General features: G+C 43.0%; 1 protein-coding gene across 1 annotated transcript in view; it reads right to left on the reverse strand.

Moving 5' to 3' along the window:
* TNR (tenascin R) overlaps nt 1-26,681 on the reverse strand; it is a 187,001-nt gene that overhangs the window by 17,661 nt on the left and 142,659 nt on the right. Inside the window, exons 9-17 of the mRNA XM_004688505.2 lie at nt 20,608-20,697; nt 19,339-19,602; nt 18,529-18,798; nt 16,810-16,929; nt 15,800-15,946; nt 12,533-12,652; nt 9,163-9,306; nt 8,314-8,444; nt 7,281-7,413 (exon numbers count right to left, since the gene is read on the reverse strand). Coding sequence (XP_004688562.1) covers nt 7,281-7,413; nt 8,314-8,444; nt 9,163-9,306; nt 12,533-12,652; nt 15,800-15,946; nt 16,810-16,929; nt 18,529-18,798; nt 19,339-19,602; nt 20,608-20,697 — 1,419 coding nt within the window. The remainder of the gene's footprint in view (nt 1-7,280; nt 7,414-8,313; nt 8,445-9,162; nt 9,307-12,532; nt 12,653-15,799; nt 15,947-16,809; nt 16,930-18,528; nt 18,799-19,338; nt 19,603-20,607; nt 20,698-26,681) is intronic.

The raw sequence follows: 26,681 nt of genomic DNA on the forward strand, positions 1-26,681 counted from the left end.
ACCATTGGCTATCTATCAATTATTCTAACCATTTGTTCATGCAAGCCACCAGTCTGAATTTCCAGAGCTGCTGAAGATGACTGTCAAACCTTGCCTGTATTGTGGAAATGTCTTAAGATACCCAAATTCAAAAAGGCTTCCTCAGTTCTATTTTTCTGTCTTTTTAAAAAAGATTTATTTGTGCATACAGAACTAGGGTACAGGCCAGAGGTGCAGGGGCAGTGAGAGGCTCCACCATAGACAGGGTGGGAAGCAGAACAGGCAGATTGACGAAGTACACTGCTGAGGGGAGCAGCAGGAGTGTTAGGAGAGGTCTGCTGGGCCATGTGGTCACCCCTGGGGGGGGGGTTGGGGGGGAGGGGGAATCGGACTCATGTTGAAGTGGCTTTAGCTTCTTAGTGCTGTGCTTTAACCTGCTGCACCATCAGGGAGGGCCCCATATTTTACTATCTTTTTTGAAATCTAAAATTTCAAGTATTTCAAATTTATGATTAAAAATAGACAGAAATGTTAAGATGAAAAATACCAGGAATTTTTTATAATCTCCTCCAGAATACATGAGCAAACATTCCCCAACTCTTCAATAAAACCTGATGCAAAACCCAGACAAAACAGTACAAAAAAAAGAGAGAGAATAGGCTAAAAGAAAGTTTTATTCTGCTTTTGCTTCTCCCTATGTTGTTGTGGCGTGATCATTACCTACTAGTTTACAGTATTTAGTGTTTCTCTGATATAGACATCATCTGATGGTAACTGACCTCAGAGGCCAGAATGTCCATCTATGAAGGGATAAGACAATTGTGAAAAAATAGCATATGCAGGATGACATTAATTATCTAATGCAGAATTATTAGAATAGATACACCAGGTTTAAAGTAAACATGAATTCTGACTTAAAGAAGTAGAGAAGGATATTAACAATATGAAGAAAGCACAAAAATGACAAAGAATTAGAAATAGTAGGTATGAATAATTGAGTTAAAGAAAGACTACCATAGATGGGTTAATAAGAGATTTAGAAATAATAAAAACTAAATGAATGAATTGGAAGATCAGATTGAGGAATTCTCTGAAAAGCTTTAAGAAAAAAAGATTAAAAGAAAAAAGATAGCTAAAGTGAAACTTGTTCTACAAACTCTTATGATATTAGTAGTAATATATTGAGTTGTAGATATAGAAAAAAACAATGTTGTGTTGGTAAGAGAACATATAAATAGACCTTGGACTAGAAAAAGTAGTTCAAAGACAGATCCATGTAAATATGGGAACTTTATATACAATAAATAACCACAGGCCAATGAGAATAGAAGGATCATCTGGTAACCCTTACTCTAGAAAGAAAACTGCATTTCCATCTAATACATACAAAATAGACAATATAAAATTAAACTAGAATATAGTATATCTTTGTGTCCTAAGTCAGGGAAAGATTTTTTTTAAAGACTGTGAAAGTTCAAATAATTATAAATAAGTAATACTTTTGCAGCGCAGGAACCCTGATAAAGAGAGACAAACTGGGTGAACTTGTAATTTACAGAAAAAAGAAACTGAAAGGTTAATAGCATGAAGAATGTTTAAACTCAAATTCATTATCATTTGAAGAAATTCAGCAAGGACAATGAGACATTAATAATGCCTATTAGACTGTCAAAAATTACAGAACTTGGATCACGTCAAGTCTTTAGGAACAATGCACGTTGATGGGAAATGGAAGTCTTCATGCACTGTTGGAGAGAGTGTTGGCTATGACACTCATTTGGGAAAAGAATTCTTATTTCAACCATATAAACACACGTCCCATTACCCATCAGTTTCTCTTCTGGGTGTATATCCCAAGGGCATTGCTCACTCATTGTTATGTGGCCACACACAGGGTGTTTATTGCACCAGCATTTGTAGTAGTGGGAGTTATGTAGATAACCTGATATTCATCTTTGGGAGCATGGAGAGGTAAGATGTGCTGGGTGTGTACCATTCAACATTTTTGCAACACATGCAAAAATGTCTACACATGCATGGTGTTGATGGATTTAAAAGTGGTACTTAGTTAAAAAAAATAGGAGACCAGTGAATGAATATATAATCCAATGCCATTCGCATATATTTAAAATAAACTCAGAGCAATTTTACAAGATTAAGAAATAGAGACAAACGTATTTAACACATCAGAATAATTGCATGTAGGAAGTGAAGGAGAAGTGGGGGTAAAAGGAAATAGGAGAATCAAAACAGGTTGAGATTGTGGGAGATTGACAGTGGTGATAAGTGGTCAACGGAGCAGTATGATTCATTCAGACATCTCACTGGACACCCATGCATCATAAGAGCTGGACATGCAGGGGGATAGTTTGTTCAAGTGGGATGCCTCATGTTCTACCTCCTTCCTTACAGCAGGTGCTAAAGCACAGGGAAGGTGCATCTCTCTTTTGGCAGCGAGGGTTTGATTGTCTCAGTGGAACAAGAACATTCGCTGTTTCTACGTAGTGGAGCAGAGAGAACCAGCCTTTTCAGTTCCCTCCCTGGAAGGGGAAGTGTGGCATATGTGAGAGCAGATAGCCGGGGTTAGTGATCGGCAGGCTTTCCTTTCCAACTGGCAACTGCAAGTTTGCGTGACCCCACACCTATTGTCCCAGAGCCCAGGGTTTGCCAATCTGCATTAGTTTTCACAACCTCAAAAACAAAAGCTGTGTAAAAGTGGACTCCTAGTGTTTTCCTGAAATGCCCAGAGAGGAGCTCAGCCAGGATGTGAGACAGCAGGGACAGGAACAAAGGCAATAAAGAAAACTCATTACCCATCTCTGGGCACTTCCGCAAATGATTGTCTTCACTTAACCTCAAGGTCAAGGCAACCCATTTTATGGTGTTCACTGTCTCTGCGGACAAGCTTTAGCGAATACCCTGTTTGCTTCTTATAGTATTAAAAAGACAATGAAACCTGCTTCTCACAAGATATTATTTTACCAAGTCCCTGTTACTCAGCAGGGAATATTTGTTTCCTCATTTATATTCATGTCTCTAAAAGACAAGTAGACCTTGGATGAAATTTCAGGCTACAGTAAATTATAAATAATGTATCCATATTTTTTCTCTTCCATACTACTTGTATTTAATTCCCCCCAGAGTCTTATGCAAACACCAGAGACAAGAGAACAGGAAGCTATTAACATGATAGAAAGAATGAAATGGGTTTATGTTCTATGGCAGAATGCAACAAGGGAAGACATCTTGATCAAAAGAGTGTTTGAGGTTTTGTGGGAGCTGGTTCTTTTCTTTTTCTCTCTTTTATTTTTTAAAACATCAAACTTTTCCAGACCATTAAGTAGGCGTCAGCTTGAAATGAATCTCTAATCTTGGCCCCCCAGGACAAATGAGGGTTTGTCAGTGTAAGGAATTGAGTTTAGGGCCCAACTTTAAGTGCTTTTGTTTCATAAGCAAAGGCATAAAAAATGTGTAGAATGATCAGCTGAGATCAGTGTGACCTAAGAATAGGATACTAAGTGAAAAGCTCCAGTGTTGTCAATGAAGTCTGAAAAGATGCCAGTTACTAGAATGAAATCAGCCTCTAAATCTGTCAGCCTGGTTTGTCATCCCATAGTGTGCTTCTGGTATTCCTCAGACCTCTTGATCAGCAGGAGTAGTTCATGGGGTTCTGTACGCCCATCTTTTGAGTAAGCTAAGTAAGATACTCTGCTCTTCCTCTTTCTCCTCCTCCTCTCTCCCCACCTTGGAACCCACAGGAGGGTGTGCTATAGGTTCAAGTGCGGGGGTAGTAAGTCCAGGTCCTTTTGGCAGGCAGGAAGGTGAAGAGCGGCTGAAATGCACTGATGCATCAAAACCCGCCAGGCCTGAGGTGCTGCTGCCTTAACCACTCTTTGCAAAAACAATTCAGTCTCAATGTGTCTTGGGAGACCTTCTTGGGAGTCCGGGAATGAGAAATACCTGGGTGTCCTGACTGCCGGAGACCCTCATCCTATGTCTAGATTCCTCTATGAGGAATCTAGTTCATGTCACCTGCCAGGCAAACCTCAATCTTTCCCTTACTGAAAACATCCTCACCTCTACCTCAGGAAGCTGATACCTCTGTGTTCTCTTCCTCCTAGACAAATTTGCATTTGGCGCGGACATTTAGAAAAGGTGTGTGTGTGGGGGGGGGGGAAGATGACACAGGCAAGGAGGATTCATTAATATTGACACGCAAATGACCACGTAGGTATAGTGGAATTTATTCTGAGAAATTTGCATTTGGGGTGGCAGAAAGAGCCTGAAGTTAGAGGGACTTTAAACATCATACTACAGGCCGGCCGTCTTTGTGCCTGCCCAGCAGGGATTTTGGGACTCCTCTCCTACAGCTTTGTTTCCACACAATCCCTTCTGCTTACTCTGCAATTGGAATGTAACTATTCAGTTCCACTGACATTTATTATGCCTGACCTGTGTGCCACACTCTGTGCATCATCTGTTCATATGCATTAATTTGTGCGCAAATTTCTCATTCTGCAACTGGCCATTCCAGTGGGTTCTGAAAAATCTCTTTAAGACAAAGGCAGCAGGGTTTGGTACACATCAGTGACTTAAGTCTAAATTTGAGCTTTCCATTAAAATTCTGCCAAAACTGCTAGACATGGACACATTTTTTCCATGTTGGGGTAGGGGTGCAGTGTCTACTCCCCGAACCTCTCAGTGGAAGAACTTGGTCAGTAATGACACTGATCGTACAGGCTGCAGAGCTCTGATTGTCCTCTTTTCCGCATTGGTATTGGTCATGCCCCAGGAGCCAGTGCCAGCTGGAGGCTCATGAAAACAAGCAAGCAAACAAAACACACCTAAACACACTCTTATGGTTTTCCTGCACAGCCCACCAGACAAAACTGGCCTCCGCTACCTCCTTTCCACATCTTCACGAATTAGCAACTCTTCACGTGTTGAATCTTGCTGAGCCCCCAGCTGGATTTGGGATCCCAGACCCAAACTATTGCATTCTCCCTGAGGCAGTATCATGTCAAGAGGCGAGAGGGGCACAGAAGCTGGTACACTTTCATAATCCAGGTGGGTTGGAGTAAGGCACAGCTGCAAGATAGTGCAGAAACCTCAGGCATATTGTCATACTGCTCACAGCCACCAGCTGTGGCATTACCAGGATGGGAATTAAAAGCTCATACTACACTGAGCAAGCACTGAAACCCATGCATTTGGGGGATGAAATGATTAGTTTAGACTTAATAAATATGCAAATTGGGAGCTCTGCTGATGTTCCTGTCATCTGTGTCCTTTTTAAGGGAAAGAAATGCTTAATTCCGTGAAAAGCCCCAATTCATGGGGTCTTTGGGTGGTAGCTTGAAAAAGAACACAGCAGAGGGCCCTTTAATTAACCTGTGAATGTGCAGGGGAGGCCTTGAACAAGCGGAGGATAGCACCTTGGCTGTGAAGTAAGATCCTTTTGAGAGGTTGAATGGGAACTATAATTGACTTCAGCGTCATCGAAGAGGTCAAGTGTCCTCCAGATTTCACATGGTGACACAGCTTGGATTCATGGCTTGTTTGTGACCAAGGTTTATTTTTATTTTTTAATTAGAAAAGTTGTTTTCTGACTAGCATGGTCATTATAGACACTTTGTGAGACATGAGAAAGTAACAAGAGGGGAAAAGAAGATTCATTTTCAATCTCACTAGTTCATTTTGCTTTGTCATTTAAAAGTTTAGTGGGGGAGCACCTAGGTATCTACCCAAAAGACACAAAAACACTGATTGAAAAAGATACTTGTACCCCCATGTTTATTGCTGCTTTATTTACAATTGGAAAAACATGGAAGCAGCCCAAATGCCCAAAAGTAGATGACTGGATTAGAAAGATGTGGTACATATATACAATGGAATATTACTCAGCAACCAAAAAAGAGAAACACATGTCTTTTGCAGCAACTTGGATGGAGCTGGACAAGATCATGCTGAGTGAGATAAGCCAGAAAGAGAAAGAAAAATACCGGATGGTTTCACTCATAGCAGGAGTATAATGGACCAGGCGAGAAAATAACAAAAATAATGAACAACCATATACCAGAGACATTCTGTGGGGGTGGAGTGGGGAATGGGATCAAAAACGGGGGGGGGGGGGGAAGGGAGGGAAATGCACGGGACTATGGTGGTGGCACAGGGGTGATTTGGTGATGGGAAACCCGCGGGGATTACAATTGAGATGGAAAAAAAAATGTGCAAAATGATGTAAAAATAAACTTTGTAATAAAAAAAAAAGTTTAGTGGGGGAGGCCCCTGGGTTGGATGGGGGATGGGACCTGGAACACAGATAGGAACCCAGTCCCCTGGGAACTCTGGGAAGGCAGACACCTAGTGTATCTGGTGATATACACTGGCCCAAACTTGTCCTCAAGCATGTGGGACAGGGAGTGAGTTCAGTCTGGGCCAGGAAGACCCACATTACAGACCATAGAGAGGCATGTGAAATGGAAGCAAGAATTGTGGAAGTAAAGGTCCCAGAGATCCCAGCACCAGAACTACCCAGTCAAACCCCGGCTCCGCTTCTGTGACCTAGTTTCCTCCTCTGTAAATGGAGATAATAGAACATACCTCCTTGGCTGTCAGGAGGATTATATTAGATGATACAGGTAACACAATTAGAAGATTATCTGTCAAATAGCCCTCAAATGTAAGATATTAGTTGATTTCACACATTAGGTGACTCTTACCTATTAAAAATGTTTTCAGGCATCTTTGGCTGAGACTTAAAGAAATAAAGTTCAACTAGAACTTTATTTGGTTCAGGTTCTGCCCCTGTCACGTACCTGGAAGGAGGTACCTGAAGGAGGCCATCCCCATGTCCTTCAGATGTGAAGTGGGGATAATAGTGCCTTCTTTGCCAGTTGCCAAAAGGACTAAGCCAAGACCACAGGAATGAAAAGCTTGGTGTGCTTGAGGGTTTCTCTCATTACTTTATCTGGTTGAATCTGATTACAAGCGTGGCTGGAAAAATACATGCAGAAAATCTGAACAGGCACCTGATGTCTTTACTTGGTACATTGACTTGGTCCAGGTGTGGATAAGGGATTTATACTGCTGGTTCCTGTGGTTATCTTGGTAGTGAGCAGTTGCCTGGCAGAGGCTTGGGAGGGGAAGTCATGAGTGGAAGAAACATTTCTTTTCCTTGCAGGAAGAAGCAATTCAGTTACTTTGATAAGCTCCTCCCTGGCCAAGTCTCAGCAGAGGTTGCTGAGGAACCAGTTGTCACGCAGGGGAGAAGAAGGAATCAAAGTGGCAGAGAGACTCACCCGTGGTGAAGGCGGTGGAGGTGACCCCGCTCCGCGCCGTGTCCTGGGCTGCCTGCAGGAGCACGGTGTAGTCGGTGCTCTCCAGCAGGCCCTCCAGGCGGATCCATGTGTCCTCCGCATCCACGATCAGCTCCTGTGGAACCAGCCAGAGGGAGGGAGGTGGAGGGGAGCGGTGGACTCGCGATAGAGGGGTATATTAAGGGGGAGGCAGAGCCCGTGGCCTGCTAGGTCAGGTGTACAGAGGCCCTTCCATTGTCCCCACCCCTGCATGAGGAGCAAACCATGCCAGTGAGCAGAGAAGGCAGCTTGTATGTGAGGTTTAGGCCAGCTGTGTGTCACGGAGCACACGGGATAACCCTTGGCTCCTCGATTGCTGAAGGCAGAGGTTGTCAGATGGCTCTGGGCCTCCTTGAGAGCTGGGAAACAGTGCGGAACCTCCCTGCTCCATATCCTCCAGACCAGTCTGCTTCTCTCTCATCCAGCCTCTGAACATGATATCATTTTGAAAAAGGATTCGACTGCTAACAAAGTTAGACAAGTAGTACTCTAGCTGGATTATTTGCACTGATCACATAAAACAGAAAATTGCTAGACTTTTACCTTAGGCTACATAGATGTAAGCATTATAATACTTATCAAGAGCTATAAAAGACAGTTGAATTTGGTATTCAGCTCCTTGACTTTGTTGTGAAAAATTGCTCTAATACCATATACTTATACAGGCTTGGAAGTTTCCCACGTGCTTTGCATCATATTGGAAGCACCATCATGAGCTAGTTGGATGAAATTGCAGGGGTTGGAGCCCTCATTATCTAGAGAAGAAGCTAGAGTTTGGAGAGAATCAGTACTTTGCCTTCAGGTAATCCTCCTGGAGGCAGGACTCATTCCCAGAGATCTGACTTGCAGACTAGGGTTCGTGTTTCAACAGGCTGCTGTGCAGTCACACTCGGAAACCCAGGCAATTTCCACAGGTCAATTTCTACATAGTCTTGCTTGACAGAAATGATCTTTTCCCTTTATAGCAAAACTTCACCTTTCGGCTTCCATCTGTGGATTTGTAGGTTAAGACATAGTTCTCAATTTCTGCCCTGGGAGGCTGCCAGGATATCAGGGCACTTTGTCTGGTGATTTCACTGGCCGTCAGGTTTGCAGGAGAGTCCAGAACTGCAAAGAGGAGAAAATGATAGCAGTGACTACCCCCCCCCCCAGCCCTTCCTGTCTGATGCTAGGCATGTTCGCCCACCTATGTGGTCACCGGGCCGCTCACATGCTGACCCCAGTTCTGACTTGGACAGGGGTACCAAGAGCACTCTTGGGTCAGGAAATAACTGTTCAGTGTCATCAGTTATTATTTCACTTATGAGGCTATTCCCCACTTCCCTATTCAGGGCATCAGGGTTCAAGTAGGGCATCTTCCACTCTGACCCTCCACCTTTGAGGTCATGATCTTCAAATCGCATGAGTTCAACCTCATGAGTTCACTCTTGAACTTATCCAACTCCACAGCTAGACCTCTGCCTACTTTTCTTTTTGTCATGACTATTCACAGCAAGTTTCTCCCTGATGTCACCACCTTTAATGTCCATCAGGTTTTCCAGGACCACATATATTTCCGCTACCACCTCTCTTTGTTTGATCTTACTACTGTAAGCCAGACCCAAGTAGTGTTTAGCACTCGAGGGGAGAAGGAAGACAGTATCTACCGACTGTGAGTTACAGTCACTTTCATTGGCATTTGGGCTGCAGTCCACCCAAATTAGAACTCATGGCTACAGTATATCAAGCCTAAAGATTGTAGCCTAGTCCCCCACAAGGAAAATGACCATTTTCAGGATTCACAAGTTTCTGGAGGTGCCAGATATATAGAGGATCATGTACTCACGGGTAGAGAAGTTGGTGCTGATGGTGCCACTAGTGAGAGGCCCACTAGTGGCATATAGAGCAACAGAATAGTGGGTACTGGGGAGCAGGTCCACAAGCTGAAATTCCTCACTGCCTCCGTCAACCAGGATGGTTTCTCCAGCAACTGAAATGAGATGAACTTGCATAAGGACTGAATAAGCCTATTTGATTCTAAATATTTGGTTCCAAAGGCATTTCACAAGGATTTCCTATTAGAGAGTTCTGGAAGGAATGTCTTAGAGGTTACTTAGCTTAGTATTAATTCTATCCAAGGATTCCCCTCTCATCTTGTTTTGCACCTTCATTGAGAAAAATATTCCTTATTTGGAGGCTAAATTGTCTTTTCTGTAACTTCTTAAAAAGAGTTATTTATTCATACATACAAGTATTGGGGGAAAAATCAGATATGTGGGGGTGAGAGGATTCATCAGAGACAGAGTCCAGGGCAGAACAGGCAGATGTACTGAAACACACTGCTGAGGGAGCAGCAGGTGAGACAGGAGAGGTCTGCTGTGCCCTGTGGGTCAGCTCCCCAGTTGGCCTGACAGGGCTGATATTAACCCTCTGTACCACCACCAGGGAGGCCCTCTTTTCTATAGCTTCTAAGCAGGCTTTTAGAGTTACATAGAGTAAGCCAAATCCTTTGGTCTTGTGACCCCCTCCTGATCACCTTTTATAATCAGGTCCCCTCTCTTCTAAGCAGAAAATTCAGCCTCCAAATCTCATTACATTTATGTGTCAACTCTAAAAACTGCAACCCCGGCTACTTTTCTGTAAACAAGTGATGTTTTTAACTGTATCACTGCTGGATACAAACCTAGAAGGGACTTGAGAACAATGATTGAGATATGCTGACCAAAAATATCATGGTTTCTATTTGCGCCAATTATATTAATTCATTAGGTTCTGAGACATTTATGTGATATTGTTGTCACATACTAAGATGAATTACTAGTCAAAGACCTTGTTTACAGTGACCTCCTTAACCTGACCTTGTACCATTGATATTTTGTACCCACGGGCAGGCCTATTGAATTTTGCCTCTTTGAATTGAATTTTGGGCCACTGTTTCAGTTTATTAAGATATATTTGAATTTGATTTCTTTTGATCACAGTTTTGTTTTATACACAAATTTGCTAAGCACGTCTTCTCTGTACTCATCAAGCTGTTGATGAAACAGTTCATTAGATCAGGGACAAGGCCCTCTGTTGAATCTTTGTATCATTTCTAAGTCATTCAACAAAGCTAACTAGACACTTCTCCAAATCAGATAGGGCCAGAAGTTCCAATTTTCTTGTAGTTGGCTTAAAAAGGCAGGCAGGCCCTCCCTGGTGGTGCAGCAGGTTAAAGCACAGCACTAAGAAGCTAAAACCACTTCAGCACGAGTTTGATCCCTGCCCCGGAGGTGACCACACGGCACAGCAGACCTCTCCTGACCCGCCTGCTGCTCCCCTCAGCAGTGTACTTCATCAGTCGGCCTGTTCTGCTCCCCACTGTGTCTCTGGTGAATTCTCTGTACCCCAGTTCTGTATGCAGAAATAAATAAATCTTAAAAAAAAATAGAAGGCAGACAAACAGGCTAAAATGCAGAATAAGTCTGGAGGAACACACCTAATGACTCTCTTTGTAGTATCTCCCTTTGCAACATCCTGCCTTCTGTCAACGCTGCAACCACCCCAACTATGTCTCTCCCTGAAATTCCTCGTGCTTTCCTATTTCTGCAGATGCACATTGGTTGGGCTTTTTCTTGGACTCTTTTCTTCCTATTCTCTTTTTAGATGTTATTTGATACTGCCTCCTTCTTTCCCTTAACACCTTGACCCCAAATCATAGCACCATTAGATGCAGCTGAAGGTCCTCAATACTTGCTTATATCATGATGCTGCTTGCAGTGAATCGTGACTCTTTAATTATCTGCAGCTTCACTAGCTTAAGTTCCTTAAATCTGTGTATTTTGTCTCTAAATCCTTATGGCCTTATATGGTACATGAAAGGACATCAAAAGTATTTGTTGAATAAACACAGCTAATTGTTAGAATGGAAGCTGAGGACTTTGTACCTGTGCAGGTGTGTCTGGCTACTTTGGGTGGATAATAAAAGGTTTGAAAGAGAAAAAAGTGTTACAACTAGGACTTGAGGGATTTGTTTTCTAGGCAGACAAGTAGTGAAAAAATTTCCTGGTAGAGGAAACAGCATGTGCAAATGCATGGTGGCTTGGGAAGGCCTGGTGAAAGTTCAGATTGCTGGAACTGGATGTGAAAAGATAGGAGAGAGGAGCTCAGATATACTGTACATGACTCGAGGGTCCAGGATATAACTAGTAATGATATTCAGTATTTAAAGATTACCATTCATTTATCAACAGTTCTCCAAATATGACCCATTATGTATTTTTTATCTAAGTGATAAGTGGGTTTTTCTAGTGCCTTGATGTGATACAGATGTGGTAGCAGAATTAACAATAAAAAACAAGGAAATAGTATAATTTTGATAGTACTTGTTTTTAGTTAACCTGTTCTAGAATATAGTATATAGTAATCTAGTAAAATATAGTATATAGTAATCTAGTCATCATTGATTCTTTTTTCAATTTGCTTAATATTCTGCTTTGGTTTTTACTTTCCCAAGCTTTGACAATAAGGTTACTTATTTTCGTAACTCGCAGAATTGACTTACTCAGTTATTCTTGAAAAGTAAGACATCTGCCTGCATTCTGTCTTCTAGTATCTATGTTCTCTGGATTCCTGCACATAACGCACAACAGTTCTGTTTCCTTGCATACTTAGACAAGGAAATCATGTTTTCAGGCCTAGATACTTAGACTACTCGGTACTATTTTCTTTGGGCTCCTCTAGTCTACTTCAATAGCATAAGTCAAACAAGTATGGTGATGAAGACACTGAAAGATTTCTTAAACTTTTGGCTTAAATTTTTGGTTTGAATATGACTTAAGAAAGACCTGTGTCTGCCCCAAATTTGGTCCTAGAACTTCAGTGCTTTTCTTGCTCTGGAGTATCTAGAAAAGTCTGCTTTCTTGCTTGTAGAATTTTGGGGGCAAGTCTTAGCTGATTCTGAGTTTTGTCTTGCTAGTGCTATTTGTCTTTTATTTATTTATTTATATTTTTCCTTGGTTGTATTCTCTTTTCCCACCTTTAAGGTTCAACTCTCTCGATTCTATAGTCGATATAGATTATAACATTTGGAGACACTTTGAAATAGAAGCAGGAAAATTTGTGATTGTCCATCAGACTGACAAGATGTTTTGAATTTTTTTTTACTTTCACATTATTATTCAGCCCCAATTCCCACCATCCTCACCTGCCTAATGTATAGGGCTGCAGACACCCACCTGCAAAGTGTGTGAGAACAATGACATAGTTCTCCACTTCACCCACTGGTGCCTTCCACTGCAGCAGAGCTTCCGTGGGGGTGATGTTGGTAGCAGTCAGATCTACAGGGTTATCCATAGCTGAAGCAGAAAAGAGAAGATCAGTAAAGATAAGAGCAATTACAGGATGAGTTGCACTCAAGGTTCCTCCATAGTTTCACCCACGATACATACAGACTGCTCTACTACACTACATAGTGGAGTGGAGACCTTTCAATTTTCATCTCTTCTGGTTTCATCAACTTCTTCAATTCTGTTTTTTTTAAAGTACACAGCTCTTTCTTGATTGCCCAGATCTTCCAATTGATACATTCACTAACTTACTATGAGTATTGTCAGAGGCTCAGATGCTGTAGGAAATTCCACAATCTTAGCGCAGTTCTTATGCTATTGTGTTTTAGACCTTTAGACCTACATAGAGACCAACTAGAAATTGTTGTATTTCTTTATTTAATGTGACACAGGTATCTCCCACTTTTTAAAAAAAGATTTACTTATTTATGCATACAGAGCTGGGGTATAGGCCAGAAGTGCAGGGGCAGTGAGAGAATTCACCAGAGACAGAGAGGGGAGCAGAACAGGCCGACTGATGAAGTACACTGCTGAGGGGAGCAGCAGTAGGTCAGGAGAGGTCTGCCACACTATGTGGGATCACCTCTGGGGTGGGGATCAAACTTATGCTGAGGTGGCTTTAGCTTCTTAGTGCTGTGCTTTAACCCGCTGCATCACCAGGGAGGGCCCATCCCACACTTTTTGAAAGCTCAGATTCAGCCATTTTACTTTTGGAAAAGACCTATAACAGTACCTGTTTTTGCTAACTGAAAGAAATCTGAAGAATATTTTCACTTCTATTACAAAACGCAAAAAGCGAAAGTAGAGTTCAGCATTTGTTTGGCAGCAACTGGTCTAGAGGTAACGGCACCCCAAGCAGCAGTGTCTCACCCAAACTCCTTCCCCACAGACTACTTTACAAAGGCTAAGTATTATCATATACTTTCTGTTTTTACTATATGTTAGTATTATTTTAGGTTTTATTGGTATGGACATTTGATATGATTTATTAGGTTGTTCGAGAATTGTCAGTAATTTTTCCATATGATTTAATGGTCATTTTTTCATTTTATGCCATTTCAGCTTAGAAAGGTTTTATACAAAACCCTCCTTTCAGATGGTAACAGAAACCAAAGATATAACCCCCATGTTTCTTGGAATTTTGTGAATTTAAAGATCTACCTTGTGGAATGGTCTCTGTTGATGAACTTGGAAAAGTAAAGTGGGAACTCCATAAAAGTAGGTGTATCCCTAGCACCTAGAACTTACAGGGTCCTTGATAAGTACTTGGCCAGTGATTGAATACCACTCAAGCTTTCTCCAAAGTCATATCTGATTATTGAATTCTTGCTTTATCACTCATAAGAGTCATTCTGTACTGAGCCCTGGGTATCTTTTCTGTGGCATAGAGAGTCAAGGAGATTCTTCCAGGCTTAAGAACAAGTGTGCCTGTCTGCAGAACAGAGTTTTCTTGTCATCAGCTCTCATTCCTGTTCTCACTATCACATGCTCTATGCCTTTGTTTCATTATGATACCTCGTTCCCTTAAATTCAGGATTATTTTAGAAATCAATGTTATTATGGAAGCTTGGTGTCAGCTCATCCTCATTTAGTTTTGGGCATGAAAATGTGCTGCTGATCCATCCCTGTTCTCTAACTGAACATTTTCATTGCTTAGGTTTGTCCCTCATTTCAAAGCAACAACCTAAAAATATTTTTACAATTGTAACATTTGAATTGTATCCATAACCTGCCTTCAGCAAGGCCTACAAAAGCAACTTTATGAGAAAAGAAGATGAAAAATCTTAGGAGACTCTGATTAGCTTGATCTCTGAGGTTAGCAGAAGACCCCGGAGGAGTACTCATTTCCAAAGTTGTAAAATTATAAACTTACGCAGCCATGAAATAAGACATTTATGTGAGCAGTCTGGAAGTTGTTGAGATACGTCTGCCCAACTTGGAGGAGGGCAGTTTCAGTTGGACTATCCGTTCTAGAGATGCTTGCTGCGTATCACCAAGGAAGGACCCAAGGAATGAGCTATTTGTCTCGTCCTTTAGTAGCTTTTGAAGTTCATTTTATTGTCCTCAAGGAGAAGAAGCTTAATTAAGAATTTCTAAAACATTCAGGAAGATGCAAAGGGGATGTCTTTGGACTCATTGGGCATCACTTTGGGTCAATATTTATTGCTACCTTAGTGGCCACAGGTAATTTGATGGAAAAGCTAAATAAGACTGAACCAAAAACAGGGCTGAGTTGTCTGTAGTCACAGGTCTAGAAGGAGTGTAGGGAGGATCAGAACACCTTCTGAGGTCTTTAAAAGAATAATTTTTTTGAGTTTATGAATGAATGTATCCTTGGTTGTCTTACAGATGTTCTTTCTGGGCATCTACACATGCTATGAGAAATTCCAAGCTACTTTTCCCCCACTCAGGAAATATCAGTCTCAGGAAATTAAGCCACCTCAGGAAATTCAGACATTTTCCTATGAGGAAAACTGGATATTTTTTCCATGGGTCTTGGGAACAATAGCTTAGTGGAGGTTAGTCTGGGGGATGGAGAAAGAAATATTGACTGTCCCCTATGACTTTTACATTGAATTTTCCCTGATTCTGCAGAGTGGGCTGGTTGAGGGGCAGAGAATGGGGGGGGGTAGAGTTGCTGAAGGAGTCATGGCTTGTCCTCAGTCCCATCCAATGCTAGTTTTCTAGAATAAACCACTTTCTTTCTCCTTTGAACTTTGAGCAAGAGGTAATGCAACTACTTGATGGTTTCTGGTCACATATGACTATAAGAATGGTTGTTGGAATTCTAGTTGTCCTTCTTGGAGAGGAAATCTCCTTTGAGTTGTCTAAAAAAGTACAGAGGATGATTTGGATGTCTGTTCTGAAATTCACTTCCTTCACATATCTTTAAAGGTCATTTTTCATATTGGAAGTTTCATGAAAATTGCTGACGTAAGTCAGTAAGATACCTAGAGGGTGACTGTAAACTCCCAGCTTTAGAGAGAAGTATGGGGGTGGGGGTGGGGAGAGAAACTGCACATCACTTAGTGGGGATGCATCTAGGAATACAACCTTGGGCCCAGAGCCAAGGATTATTCAAAAATATCTCTACCCCTTGCCTCTTCATTTTGTTGCTAGGGCCCGACACAGCCCAAGACAGGCAGCTCTACCTACCTGTGTGCATGAGGGTGCAGATGCGCTCACTCTCTTCCCTGCCTCTCACGCTGTTGAGGCTGATTTCGTATTCAGTCGCTGGATATAGCTTGGTGATGGTGAACTCTGTCACAGTATTTGGCACCACTGAGCTGTCTAGCCGACCCACTAGGAGGAACAGAAGCCACGGTTAGAGATCAGTGTATCCCTCATTCACCCTCATTCATGGTGCAGTCTGCATGGGGACCCTGTGGGCCTCTGGCATGAAGTCCAGTGCAATGTAAGTCACCACAGTGGGAGAGAAGAAAAATGGTTCATGGACTTGGAATGTTAGAACCTGAAGAATTCATCCATGTTGGCCCCACCCCCTCATTTTACAGAAAGAAAAAAAGAACTATTTGTTAGATGGCTTTTGACAAGCTGGTCTTAAAACAGAGTAGAGAGGATGGCTACAAAGTGATTCATGGAGCCCAAAGATGAATCATGTGGAAACCTATCTCACCTCCTCACTGAAAGTGAGCATGACCCTCTCCCCAGACTTGTACTAAAAAGAATTGACAGGAAGCAGATAAAGTCTGGGTTAATGTCCTCTGACTCATAACTTGCTAAGAGTGTCAGAAATAGGACCACCATAATGCAATCCTTCCATGGCTCTGCTGGGTCCCTAGACATCGCCAGGAGTCTGGTCCTGGATTTACCTCTCTCAGGAGAGGGAACATGACCCTGCCTCCTGGCAGATTATTCTAGGACTCCTTGTTTCTCACTACACTGTGTAGATAATGATGGCCAGTTACCTCAACTGGTGAAGGGCTTGCTGCCTGGATGACTATAATTAAGCCTCTTGCAAGAAGAGTGGTGAATACAGGGTCTCTTGGCTGCTCCTCATCAACCCACTCTTATTTCAGTGAAGCATGACACAGAAAGGAAAGCATGCTAACAGTGACAGCCAATGGCCTATGCTAATTCTCCCATAGTGGTCTTCCCCCAACTGCAAATCTCACTCATCTTTGAGAAATCAATAACTGAATTACCTTGTGTTGGCCGATATGAGACTCGGTAGTAATCAAAAGGTGCAACAGGAGGGCTCCAGGACACCACAACTGAGCCTTTGGTCACATTGCTGATTATGATATCTTTGGGAGGATCAATTCCTACCAGGAACCGGGTAGTGGTGAGAAAAGGACAGAAAGCACAATTTGAAAAGCAACTTCTTTTCCAAGTTTTATGTGGACCAAGATCTTCATGGTCTCTAGAAGTAGAAATGACCCACTGAGTACTAGGGTGTCCTTAAAATCTGTCCAGACTGAAGCCTCACTTGCAACTTCATGGCTATGGCCAACTCCCTGCTCATGAAGGTCATTCTAACCACATGAAGTCAAGCCTGCCAGGCCTGTGTCTGTACATGATTATTACCTATGTAAAGGCCTGCTGGGAACTTGCCCTAAAGTTCATGTGTTTGGTTTTGAGCCAAAGGTAATCTTGTTGTTTTTTTCTGGAGTCACTTCTCTAGGACAAACCTAGCTCTCTGTCTCAATATTTTTTGGTTTAATTTGGGAAAACTGTTTATTGACTGTAGAGAGATTTCAGAGCATAAGCCCAGGACAAATCCACTTTTATAAACTGTATTTCATTTATACTGAGTATTTTATTGTTTTACTGCTAGAGGATTGCAAAGTTGAAAGCAGCTATGTATTTAATCCACTTGTCCAGTTTGCGATTTGAGTATGTAAGAAACCTCTCAAATGCATATGTCCTCATCGACAAGTGGACTATTTGGGATTGCATTGGGAATGATAAAAGGCAAATGATCCAGTTCATCTCAATGTGCTCTTGTTTTTCAGACATCAGGCAAATAGACACCATTCTCTGAGTACCCAGTTGCTACATGACTGCATGTCACCTCCATAAGATTCTGAGGGATCATCACTTGCATCAGTAGCCTTGCTAAGCAGTTCAGAGATGGCTCTTGAGAGTGGGAACAGGTGCCTCTTCACTGTAAAAGGTTTCTTCTTGGTATGCTTGCCTGGGAGGACCTCTGGATCAATGCAGTGGGGCTCTGGCCTCAAGACATTGGGCTTGTAAGACGTTAGGCTTGTCCTACTTTCTACTTTTGTTGCAAGATATATTTTATTTATTTATGTATACAAGGACAAGAAGTGCTGGGGGGAAGGGAAAGATGATGAGAGGATTCACCAGAGACAGAGTGGGGAGCAGAACAGGCAGATGTACTGAAGTACACTGCTGAGGGGAGCTTGGGTGAGACAGGAGAGGTCTCCTGTGCCATGTGGGTCACCTCCCAGGCTAGGATCGAATTCATGCTACAGTGGCTGTGGATAGCTTCATAATGCTGATCTTAACCCCTTGCATCACCAGGAAGGCCCCCTTGTCCTAGTTCTCAACAGAAGATTCTCACTGCATGCATTTCATGCAGTTCTTAAAGAGGTGACTATTATAGAATAATTTATAGACACCTCCAGTCAAATGAGGCAAGCCCCTCCCTCTTCGTTTTTTTTTTTTTTTTTTTTTAAATTTGTTTGCATATGCATACTCGAGCAGTGACTGGAGTTCAGACGTGTGCTCTTCCGATCGCTTGCACATCTTTTTCTTAGATTTATTCTAAGAAACAAACCAGGAGCAAGTTTGTTTCTTTTTTTTTTGTTTTTTTTTTTTTTTTTGTAAATTTCTTTGATTTGTCAAAAGCCACTATGGGAACCCCCTTTAATACCTGCTGTCAAGTCCTCCAACCTCACCTGTAGTGATGGAGCCCACAATGGGCTCAGAGGTCACTGTCCCATGGACGGCCACCAGGTTCACGATGTACTCCGTGGCTGGCTGCAGGCCCATCAGGACAGCATGCCTCTTGGTGGCATCCAGGGAGACCTCCATCATCTCTTCCTCTTCATCACGGGGGCTGTAGTTCAGAATGAGTCTGTCTGCTGGGGGTGATGGGTCACTCCAGGTAATGTTCACGCTGGATGATGTCACATGGGAAAAGTGCAAGTGGGAAATGGGGCGGAAGCCTGCAAAGCAGAGGACATGGGTGGTTCTGAAATACATGTGAGGACGTCATCTGACTGAGGGGGCTGCTTTCTGTGCTGACAGGGACTGCCCTTCTTTCTCTGACCCACAATCCTTACTCTCCAGCCCTGCTCACTCTTTTCAGCTCACATCATGAAAAATGAATACATTTAGCAAGATAAAGCCAGCATTATCTCCGTGAGTTAGTCATAATACTGATCCAAGATCTTAAACCTCTATCCTAGAAGGAATTAAACATGATTCCCTGAATGCCCACCAATTTAGTGCAGGAAGAAAAAGAGAATCAGCAACTATGTCCAGGCTATAGGAAACCAAACACAAATTTTCCCTTTTCTCCCCTTTACATCTAACCATTCCCTCTTGATGTAATTATTAGCTTCTTGTCTGTCTCTAATGCCCGACCCATGCTTCTCCTTTCTCTAAAGGAAGTGGCACATTGGAGAAGTGGGTTGCCTGTATGACCCGCTAATAGTAAGTGCCTTTAATCCCAGAGCCCAATTGAGGTTCTGCTGTCCTGGCACCTGTGAAAGCATCCACAGTGGACTCCAGACTCTGTTGCCGACCCCTCTCAGCGGTGATGGAAATGATGTACTCAGCGCCAGGCTCTAGATCTGTCAGGATGTATGAGGTCCTGTCCTTAGGGACTGTGACTTCTGAGGCGATCCCGGAGGATGGAGTAAAGGTAATCCGGTAGTGGTCGATGGGGCCGCTGGCCTTGGTCCAGATGAGGGAGATAGAGGTCTCTGAGGAGGCTGTCACCATGAGGTCTCGAGGACTATCAAGTTCTATGGATGAGCAGAAGTGGCCTCTTTTACACAGGTCTCATAAGAGCACCAGTAGTTTTTGGCATTGGACACCCCAGTGTGTTTTAACACTGTGAGCTGGCCTACTGACTGTGAGGATTAGTTTGTCATTGCTGACACATTTCACATTTTGCTAAGCATCTTCCCTTTGAAAGATGGCCAGAGGCTTGACAAACAGATGGACAATCTACAGAAAGGCTCTAAAACTACCTCTGGGATTGAGCGGGCTGCTGGTTTTCACACTCTTCATATTCATTTTTTCCCAGCCTTTCTCAGGAAGCCAATCAGGGCAAAGCAGGAACCACTATCAATTAGGAATGTGCCATTGATACTCTACCCATTCCCGAGGCCATAATGACCAAGGATGAGCAGGGAACTAGAGCTGAGGACTTGTGGGCCCTCCTCTCCATATGCTTTTCTAGAGAGGTTGCCTTTGCTAGAATGGAACAGGGATTAGTCCCTCCGTCAGGTCCAAATTGCTTCAACCTAAGGGGCAGAAATGACTTCCTGGGATTTGGAAGTAAAAGTGCTGGATCCAGTGAACTTTTCCATTGCTTTTAGATTTAGTGAGTTGTCCCATGTCTCGAACTGTGCTCTGTGACCTTTTTGAGGGCTTCTGAGGTACACATGAGGACACCACATTCTGCCTGTAGGGGGTAATCTAGGTAGAAGTATGAATCGCTATGACCCCAGACAATTTGCGGTTTTCCATCACTGCTCTGCACAGCTCTTGGCAACCTTTCAGTCCCCGAGGGACCATGCGCAGCTCTGTGGGGTAGGGGAGGGACTCCCTTCTGCATTCCAGACTGCAGAGATTAGGCATGGGGATCAAAGAGCTGCAGGTAGATGTTCCTAGGCTGATAGCTGTTATTCAGGGACCTCTAGACTGAGGGGACTAGGCCTTCCTGTCCTTGCCAGGACAAGCCTTCATGGCTCCTCAGGCTTACAAGGTGTCCTAGTATTTTTATGACCAGTCTTCCTACTCACCAGTCCTGGCATTCATGGTGGCTGGTACGCTTTGTTGTGAGTTCATAACAGCAGATATTCCAACTCCATACTCAGTGCCAGGTACCAGACCTATTAGCAGATACAAAAGAAAAGGTTATTTCATGTGTGTAGAAGTGGGGCAAGCTGAAAGGAGGAAAGTGAATGACCTCACACTCCATTCAAATCTTGTGTTTAGTCTTTCCTGAATTCTTTCCTAATGTTCCCTAATAGGAAATCCCATTCTTACCACTTAAGAAATCCATACCTAGTCAATAGTATGAACTGGTCAGTGCAGAGCTTACTTTGTGCAGCTTGTTCCTTTGGGAAGGCAGTGAGGCTGCCCTGGACAATGACCTTCAGAAGTGAGGTCCCCTGTGGAAGGTCTCCCTGTGGTACTTAGAGCCTCGGGTTGGTTACTAATACAACCAAAGAAGAGATTTATTGTTTAAATTGTGAACTGGGGGAGTGCATAACTGAGAGGAAAGGAGTAGATTATGGAACTGAAAGCATTTCTTGAATGTTGTAGGTGAGGAACAAGCTGAACCTTCTATATATAGGGAAAAGGCATATGAGGACTCCTGGAGTCCTTTAGGCAACACCAATGGAGGGACTTTCTCTTTGAGCACAAAGCTGTCAGGCCTTTATTGTAGTAACGTGAAAGACTTGTGGGTTCCCTACCAAGGGGAGTAATTCAGGTCCTAGAGTATGAACCCAATTTTTGGATGATCTCTGGGGGCTGATGGAAAATACAGACCATGTAAAACTGTCCAACCAAAGGGTATATGCCTCTCTAGAGAAATTATTTGGGGGTAAATATGAAGGCTCACTGAGCACCCAAAAATGTCTGGAATTAACTGTCATCTTTCCCTGCCTTTCTCCATATTCATTTTCTGACTAACTTATTTGATTGATGTATTAATTTCCTACTTCTGCTGTGACAAATTACTGCAACTGAGTGACTTAACACAACAGCAATCTATTATCTTATAGCTCAGGAGGTCCAAAGACTAAAATGGTTCAAAAAGGCTGGATTCCTTCTGGATACGCTAAGGAAGAATCCCTTCCGTTGCCTATTCCAGCTTCTTGAGGCCACCCACATTGCTTGGCTTGTGGCCTCTTCACCACCTTCACAGCCAGCAGCATAGAAATTTCAACTATGTTTTTCTCTGACTTCTTCATCACAACTTCTGCTCCAACTCTTGGTTCCCTGCCCTATCTTTTAAGGACTCTTGCGATGATAGTACAGAGTAATCTCCCCACCTCAAGATCCTTAACTTGATCATTCTACCATTTCTTTTTTTGCTATATAAGATGACACAGCATAGGTGCCAGAGATTCATGTGTGGACATCTTTTGTAAGTCCTTATTCTAGGATCAAATTCATCCTCATTTATTAAGACCTGGGATTATAAAAAAATGTAACAAGATCTTTTTTTTTTTTTTTTGGTAGTAGAGCACCCCCTTCTCTGGCCATGGCCAGTCTAATTCCTTCTGGTAGGTTCTTCATGGAACCCTGTGTGAGCCTGTCTGAATCACATCCAATGATTATGCTGTTCTGAGTTTCTGTAATACTTGTTCTTTCCAAAATACTTGAATGTGTTTTGACCCTCACCATAAGGAATGTGAATGTGTTTTGACCCTCACCATGAGGAAGGTGGGATGGGTACTGTTTTCTCTGTCTGCTTTAATTTCCTGTGGCTGCTATGACCACTGGCCATAAAGAAGATGACTGAGAGCACTAGAGCTATATTCTCATAATTATGGTGTCCAGTAGAAGTCCAAAATCAATGAGGTTATGCTCCTTCTACAGGTGGTAGGGGAGAAACTTCTTGTATCTTTCTAGCTTCTGGTTGTAATTGTGGACCTCCCTTGAGTTGCAGCTGCCATCTGTCTGATCTCTGACTCTGTGCTTTAGTTTCTTAGCTTGGACTGCCATAACAAGCTATCACGGACTAGGTAGCTTGAACAACAAACACTTCTCACAGTTCTAGCGGCTAAGAAGTCGAAGACCAAGGTACCACAAGATTCACATGGGAAGCATGCTTCCTAGTTCATGAGGGCCCTCTTCTTCTTGTGTCCTCATATGACACAAAGAGCAAGAGAACACTCTGGGCTCCCCAATAAAAATACTAATACTGTTTGTGAGGGCCCCATCCTTTATAACCTTACCACCTCCCAAAGTCTCCATCTTCTAATACCATCATCTTGGGGATGAGGATTCCAGTGTATGAATTTTTGGGGAGCCACAAACTTCAGCTCACAACACATGGCATCTTCCTTATATGTCTGTGCCTTCTCTTGTAAGAACAGCAGTCACTTTGGATTTCGGGGCCACTTTAATTCAGCAGGAATATGTCTTATCCTATTTTATTTTATTTTATTTTTAATTTTCAAATCCTTACTGCCCAATAAGGTCATATCCTAGGCTACATGAATTTAGGGGGAACACAGTTCAATCTAGTACTTAAATCTTTTTTATAAAAGAAATGAAGATATGGAATAAGTCTGTGAACAGCTGAAGCTGACACTCAGGCTCCTGGCCTCATGAGGAGTTTTAGGATGGCTGGAAAATCCTACCCCTTCGATCATTTTATTCCCACTCCAGAGCAGCTGTGATTCTATTGGTCCCCGAAATCATTGAAATTGTCTTGATTAGACATGCACTGAACAGCCTTCCCTTAGCAGCTGATCTAGTCTCATGAAGGGGAATGCTGCATGGTTGCTCAGGATGCTGAGTCCTTACCCCTGGTATGTCTTTGGTACAGGGAATGCAAATACCACCCCCACTTGAGGATGGCAGGAACTACAAGGCCTTACTGTGTGTGCTTGCTGGAACGCTGTAGAACCAGCCAGAAACTACCCATTCCCTAACCCTTCCTTCTTTCTCTGAAGCAGCACCATTGGAGGTAAACGATGACTCTTGACAGATTGCAGCCTGCCAGAGTTAAGCTTCTATTCAAGCTCTGCCACCTTCTACCTGTGAAATTTTGACTACTTAACATCTTCAGGCCTCAGGTTTTGTGGAGTGGCAGGAATCACTGTCTCTTATGTGGAGGGGCATTGTGAGGATTAAATGAGCCCATGTACATAATGTCCAGTGTCAGGCCCAGCCAGTATGGTCACCATGCTCAGAGAACTTTTCAGCTATCGTGAATCCTATTTTTGGTGGGGGATCTCATCAGCTACAAAAAGTGCCCCCTGCAGGTACAGGGTGGTCCTCTGCCTTTGTCTTCTCAGTTGGCTGAGGCTGAGCTAATGGCACTGATGACACCAGTGATTCAGGGAGTCCAGATATCAGTGGGGAGCTGGCTCCTTCCTGGGCCGAGTACCCGTTACTAGATTGAGTGGGTGATTGTGGTGCCCCCAGATCCATTTGAAGCACACATTTATCTCCGTCAATATGTTCAGCGAGTCCCAGGTACATCCTTGGCTAGAGAAATTAGATTACCTTTGGGACATAAACTACTTTTCTCAGGCAACTGATTGAGACCTTCAATTGCCTGTAATGAAGTAGAAATTCTCCAACATAAATGAAGGGTGACAGATCGAGGGAGTAAGACAGAAATTATATGTTGCCAAACGGATCTAACATGTAACGTTTTCATCCAAGTTCCTTATTTATGAAGCTTAAATGAAATGTTCAATAATTTACAACAGAATCATCTTCTCTCAGAAAACGGCAGAGCAGAATTTAAAGTACTCTCTTCCCAGCCTTTCTGTCTGGGGATGGGGACGTGGGACTTCCTCCTAGGTTCCAGCCTGCTGCTTGCCTTTGATTTTCAGCAGCTTTCTTCCTGTGCTACAAGTGAATTGTTGCTCTTTGCCAGCAGGTAAAATATAGTTGTGTTGGAAAAGAAGACGTTCATCCAAGGCACATTCAGTGCTCTTATGTATCAGCTCTCTGAGGACTCCCAGGGATTTCTCTTTTTTAAAGATCCCATTGCTCTCTATCAATGCTCCCTTTATCTTTCCATCCAAGTCCAGAAAGTGCTAGCATGTAAGTGGTTTTGCTCCTTTTCTTACCAATAGCTCAAAAAACTCTTCCCATAGGCAGCTACCACTTTCCATCCTTTACAGAACTTCCTTTGTGCAGCCTGGAGGTTGTTTTCCTCCTGCTCTTTCACTGCACACTCACTCTTCCTGGAACTCTCAGAGCACACAATTCATTGACTCAACAAGTATCAGTGAGGATCAGCTTTGTGGGAGGCACAGGCTGTGAACTAGATGATAACCAGGGTGAGCTGAATGGACATCACTCTTGCCATTAATGAGATGAAGAATCTATCGAAGGAGGAAGTTTACTGAGCACCCATAATATGCCAAGCCTGAGCTCCTAGTGCAATAGGCAATCATCTAGAATAATCACGAAGAAGAAAGGGAGGGAAGAATGGAGGGATAAAAAGTGAGGGTGAATTTTTGAGTGTCTGGTAGTCAACAGTATTATTATTAACTATAGTTTCTTCAGGGTTCTTCTGTGTTATATAATTCCAGTTCTGCTGGGAGGACTTTACTGATGAGCAAAGAGAAGCTCAGAGAATTTCATCCTTTAATGAAGGTCACAAAGCTAATCTATCATGAAACCAGCTTTGGAACCCAAATCGTTTGTTTTGACATTTCATAGCATGGCCCCTGTGCCTAGAAGTTTTTACAGGTTAGTAGAGTATGGCAGAGCAGGTGAACTGGAGCATGAGTGCGATTAGGCGCTACACCATGGGCTGCCAAGGGAAACCACTTAAGAGGAGGGAAGAAATCCCCATGGACTGGAGTAGCTAGAGAAGGTTTTCTAGAAAGGGGCTTGAGTTGAACCTTGAAAACAGATTTGGAGGGAAGCAAATGCAGAATCCTCTGCTCACCTGGTGAACAGGAAGAGATTAATTAGGGCTAGAGGGCAACAGGAACAGACACGTTCTCATTGGCACTAAAAGGACCTTGGATGTAAAGGCAGAATGACTCACTTCCCCCTACTCTTTATGCTTCCTGCTGTTAGCAGAAAAAGGAGTGGGGGAGAATAGGGCCTGAGGAAATTAGATTGTTCCTCCTTGCCAGTAAAACCTCAATAGACAGTTGGGGTCTACAGGTTGGGCTGGATTTGAAGACATGCAGAAGTTTGGATCTTTTCCATCTTTAAGTTCCTTAGTGACTGGAGCGCTACCAAACTGGGGGAGCTGGGATCATTGATTTAATTGACCCCAGTGTATTTGAAGGACATCTGCCTTCCAAGGGAAGACAAATGTCCAGATGTGGAATTTGGGTAACTAAGGTTTCATAGAGGGTGAGATACTTGGAAACAGGGGCTCTCCTGACAGGCATATCAGATAGACAGTAATCTTTTTTTTTTTTTTTTTTTTAAGATAATGAAACGTTAAGCCCCCAGGCTCCCTGTCTTTATCTTCTTGGATAATGGTAGAAGTTCTCCAGGGTTCCCTGAGTCTTTGGAAGAAGATGCCCCACTTTTGAGTGTGATACCTGATGCTCAAGCATGGAGAGAAAAAGCCAAGTCCACCCTGATTTTAAGGAAGGGTAGAGCCCCACAAACATATGTTTTAAAAGAAAGGAAGAACATTGAGGAACATTCTCAAATGCAGCTTTCTTGTTGCTGGTGAGATTAATGAGAAGCATGGCTCATCACCCCCAGTCTTACAGGAACATCCTGTCTCTGGGTCTCTACTGTAAACAAGCATTCCTGAAGAAGCCAAAGAAGAAGCTGAATAATTCCCACCTGATTTCTCTCCTGGCTCTTTCCCCAGCCCTTAAATAGAAATAAGGGGACAGATGTCCTGAGGTCTCAGTTCTATGATGATGAAGTCTGTGGAAACTACCACCCTTTTCTCCTCGCTACATGGCCTCAGCAGCCCACTCCCCATTTTCTAAGCCCAGATGGCAATGCTTGTTGAGAGGGTGCCTTACTAACATGACCACTTGGGGGCACTGTGACTTCGCCCAAAGAAGGCCCAGAACTGACTGACCGGGCCCCCAGGCCTATTCCCAGGACTCCGCCTCCTCTGAAGAGCCTGCAGGACATTGGAGGGTCTGGCACTGACTGGTGTTTGTGCCCTGGCACATCAGGGAGTGCA

The sequence above is a fragment of the Condylura cristata genome, unplaced genomic scaffold, assembly GCF_000260355.1.
Source record: "Condylura cristata isolate star-nosed mole 26May11 unplaced genomic scaffold, ConCri1.0 scaffold00024, whole genome shotgun sequence".
In the NCBI taxonomy this organism is placed as follows: Eukaryota; Metazoa; Chordata; class Mammalia; order Eulipotyphla; family Talpidae; genus Condylura; species Condylura cristata.